The 4453-nt window shown below is 40.3% G+C and overlaps 1 protein-coding gene across 1 annotated transcript; it reads right to left on the bottom strand.

Annotated features, from left to right (window-relative positions):
• Window positions 1–756: 756 nt before the first annotated feature.
• LOC133856743 (cation/H(+) antiporter 15) lies at window positions 757–4048 on the bottom strand. Its single transcript, XM_062291790.1, has 4 exons — window positions 3838–4048; window positions 2448–3446; window positions 1730–2299; window positions 757–1485 (listed from the first exon to the last, which is right to left on the bottom strand). Exons 1-4 carry the CDS (start codon window positions 4042–4044, stop codon window positions 757–759), a joined length of 2505 nt encoding a protein of 834 aa, XP_062147774.1. The 5' UTR covers window positions 4045–4048.
• Between the last annotated feature and the right edge of the window lie 405 nt (window positions 4049–4453).

Genomic DNA, 4453 nt, shown 5'->3' with positions numbered 1-4453 from the left:
TTGTGTTGTTGTCTCACTTATATATGCACTTTAAGTTGTCGTGGTTGTTGCATATATTACTGCCATTCGAGTCTATTTCCTTAGTTTTGGTGGTTGTTGTCTCACTTCTGCACTTTACTGCTCGAAGTGGTACACCTAGTAGTGGATCTTTACCAGTTGTTGCTACCAAGGGCTAATGTTAAAACATGTTTTTAGTATGTTCAAATTAATATATATACCAACAATCACGACTGATTTGACAAAAAATTGTACCTTAAAGAACTCTAGAGCATTTTTCTCAAAAACAAAAGGTACTGGATGAAAGAATGGAAGTAACAAAAAGAAAACCTAAGATCCAAAGTCCAATTAGTTGCAGACAGACAGCAAGCCTTGTACATGCTTGTGTTATTAAGAATGTCCTTTAAAAAAACATTGTACATAGAACACAAATAAAGAAGAGTGTTGTAAGGGTACACTACAATTTTCACCACAAATTTCTTATAAACTAACGTATTAATCGACGAGGTACTTACCACATTAGTCACTAATTAATACAATTAATTTAATTGTCAAATTTTGTTGCTTAATTGTTTTAGTAATATGGCACCACATGGTACTCATATGAACTGCTACATGAATTTGTAAGAAAATTGTGGTAAAATCTAGTCCAAACAGTTTTGTTTTTCACTTTGTGATTCTCTTCCTTTCTTCTCTCTCTTTTCCTCTGAATTTCTTTCTAGGATCCACTGAGGCACTACAGCTTTTGACCAACTAGTATCATGGGCTAAACACATTTTGCCCCCTTGGCGATGGTGACCGCCGGTTGATGTGCTGAATGTTGCTGAACGGCTGACTAGGCATCTCCATGCTATCAGGCGTGCCAAGCGCCTCCCCTTGCTGTCCCATCCCAGCATACTGCTGCACCACCAAAACTGATACCGTGGCTGCAAAATCCGATGAAGCTAGCAAGTCCCCTATTGCACCAAGCTCTGGGCACTCACTCCAGTCAGTCAGTCCTGCCGTTAGCGGTGATATCATTCCTTGTCCCCTCCCGACAATAAACAGGTCATGAACGTTGTCCATCGACCTTATAACCTCCACGGTCTCCTCCCCATTGTTCACCACTTTCTCAGTGTAAAAAACAGATTCATCATTATCATTTTTTATCCTGAAATTGTTTATTATCTCCTCGTCGAGTTGCTTATCTCTTCCATTCTCTGTTTCCACTGCTAACATCCCAGGGTCCTTTAAGTCACCATTAGGCTGCAACACATGCTCATTTGCATCTTCACCCGGAACAAACCGCATTACTGTAAGGCTTATTCCAGGATGCTCAGACATCCTCCATGCATAGGATAGTGCTTCTCTGTCATCTGGTCCACCAAAGAACAGCACAACTACGTTGTGAGAGACCTGGTTTGCAGCCAAGCGTGTGGAAACGTTTAAACCTCTGTCGACAAGAACTCCAACTGAGCAAGGTGAATTTGCTAGCACATTCTGGTTTACCTGTTAAAATATAAATTAAATGATTAAATTCATCAATTCATATTAACTTAATCTTTTAGGATAAGTGTTGATTTAACGTAGTATTAGAGCTAAAGATCATGAGTTTGAATCTTGACTCCACAATTCACCTAATTTCAGTTTAATATTTTACGTATAGTTACTAACGAGGAGTGTTAGAATAGAAGTTAAATGTGTTACTTCCAATAAAATTATGATTTTGGAATAAATAATGATTTAATATTACCATTCGAAAGGCCGGGTTTGTAGCTTCCATTCCACCATCAACAGTCTGTTGTTTGTGGAAAGGGATGATTATGAAGGCGACTCGTTTGTCTTCTGCTAAATTGCAGATGTCTTCGTGCATTGTGGAGTAAGGGGAAACTGCTGTGAGGGGTTGTACAGAGACACAACCAGCATGCTGCTCGTAGTTCTCAAATGCATTGATGATATGATCGGATTGAGCTTGCGTTCGGTTGAGGGCTGGTCGGCCTGATTTTCGGGTGTTATGGACTATGAGCATGGCGGATGCGCGACCCGTGAGTTCAACTAAGTGGAGCACGTAGACGCATATTGGGGATTTTTTTGTTGGGTAAGAAGCTTCGAGGAGATTGATTATGGTTGGAACATTTCGAGGGGTGTGGATGCACACAAGTACTCGTAATTCCGAATCTGATTTCGAACCTTGGATGGTACGCCGTTTGTATGGTACAAACTTCCTTGCCGGCTTGTAAATTGATGTTACAATAGGCGTGATGATTCCGGTCATAACTACGGCTACGACCACCATGATTGCAAATGCCTCATCATCTAGCACCTGCATAATTGTGTTTTCATCAATTTTTGTGCTTAAATATGATAATTATCCGACATTGCAGTGTTTTAAACTTTAAGAATATGATTGTAAAAGGGCGTAAACATCATGGAAGTAAGTAAATTTTCTCTAGAAATTAATATGGGAGTACCTCCTGGTCCTTCCCAACATTGAGGACAATCATTTCAACAAGGCCTTTTGTGTTCATGAGCAAGCCAAGAGTAATGCCTTCACGTAACGACATGTCATAAAAGATTGAAACAACGACAGTTCCAGCAATCTTCCCGGCACAGGCAAGAACAATGACAATCATTAGAATTCCCCAGGTGGAGGAATCCTTGATAGCTGATATGTTAGTCTTGAGCCCGCTAATGGCGAAAAAGAGAGGGAGCAGAAGCCCCGAGACGAAGTCCTCAAGCTTTTCTATGAGAGTAATTCCAAGCGGTCCATTTGGAACTACCAGGCCAAAGATGAAAGCTCCAAAGACAGAGTGTGTTCCAATAGCATCTGTAATGAAGCCGGAGATCATAACCCCAGTTAGAATAAGACATATACAGAATTCACTGAAGTTTTCTCCCTCTGGGGTTCTCCGAACCATCCAAGAGATTGAGGGCCGGACAACAAAAATGCAACACACCACAAATGCTACGCTTGAAAGTATCACCCAGAGGGAAGCCAAAGAAGAATTAGATTTGTTCTCAGACAAGGCAATGGCTAAAGCTAAGAGAACCCAAGCACACATGTCATTTACAAGAGCAGACGACATGGCAATCCTGCCAAGCTCTGCGTTTATGAGCTTGAGCTCTGCAAGGATTCGAGCAAGCACTGGGAATGCGGTGACAGAGAGAGCAACTCCAAGGAAGAGGATGAAAGTCCCCTGTGTCATAGTTTGATCTTTTCTGTGCAGAACGAAGGAAAAGGCAGCACCGATGAGGAAGGGCAAGACCATGCCGGAAACGGCAATAACCAAGGCCTTTTTACCAGTTCGCCGGATTACTGAAATGTCCATCTCTACTCCAACCAGGAAGAGGAAATAAAGGAGTCCCACATTTGCCATTGTCTCAAGCACCATCACACTTCTTAGAGGAAATACTGTGTTGGCAAATGCAGAGCTCCTTCCAAGTACTGATGGACCCAATATCACTCCACCCTGTATACATTGAACATATCTGGGCAATATTGTTACAACTATAATAGTACAATCTTCAAGTAAATATTGGTAGAATATAAATTAGATTATTAAATTCATCGATTCTTATCATTCTCTGTTAAGATTTAAAGAAAAATTCTAACGGAGCGATAACATTACAAACTTTTAAAACAGAACGACCCGACGTTGACACTTTTTAATGTTTAAGAGTACGATCACATTCCTAATAATAAGTTATCATTTGTTCTAAAAGGTAAATTAATTGGAAAGAGTTAATTTAATTAATAAATTAATCAATATTGTAGCATCATTTAAGCATGGAGATCATAGAGAACACTAAATAAATAAAAATATTAGATACACGTGATAAGAGAAAAACGTACGTACGTACCAGAATTTCTGAGATTACACGAGGTTGGCGAAAGGGTTTGAGGAGAAAAACCAGCACACGAGTGGCAACGACGATCAAAGTTAATTGCAATATAAAGAGAGGTAGAGAGTAATCCAAAGGGTTATCGCCCTGCCATACTCCGTTTGTTGTTATCATGGTCGGCGCATAGCAGACTATCGAGTCGTCTGTTTTGTTGGCAAGTAACATTTGCTGCTCCATTGTTTCCGACCGTCTTAATCTTCAAAGCAATAGCCGCCACTTTTTGAATGCATGCACGTATATATATTACTCAACAATTGTTGTCATCGATCTCTGTTACCATTATGTCTTTTTTCTTCTTTTTTACTTATGCCAAAGAAAAGATATTCTTGCTTTCTTAGGGAGACACAGATGGATGAAGAAGAATTTCTGGCTTTGGTTTCTTCTGTTTTATTTGCTGATTAGAAATGAGAGGAATGTAGGAGAGGGAGAGGGAGAGGGAGAGGGAGAGGGAGGGAATCAGTTAGTTTTGAGGTTGCCCGCGCCATTTGGGGGCTCTCTCTTTAGACTTTTTTGCATGTGGTCTTTGATGATCTGAAAGGCCTCTATTTTAAGAATGTCTTTGGCACTGCATAAC

This window comes from Alnus glutinosa, chromosome 14 (assembly GCF_958979055.1).
Source record: "Alnus glutinosa chromosome 14, dhAlnGlut1.1, whole genome shotgun sequence".
Taxonomy (NCBI): Eukaryota; Viridiplantae; Streptophyta; class Magnoliopsida; order Fagales; family Betulaceae; genus Alnus; species Alnus glutinosa.
This window is presented reverse-complemented; position numbering and strand designations above follow the sequence as displayed.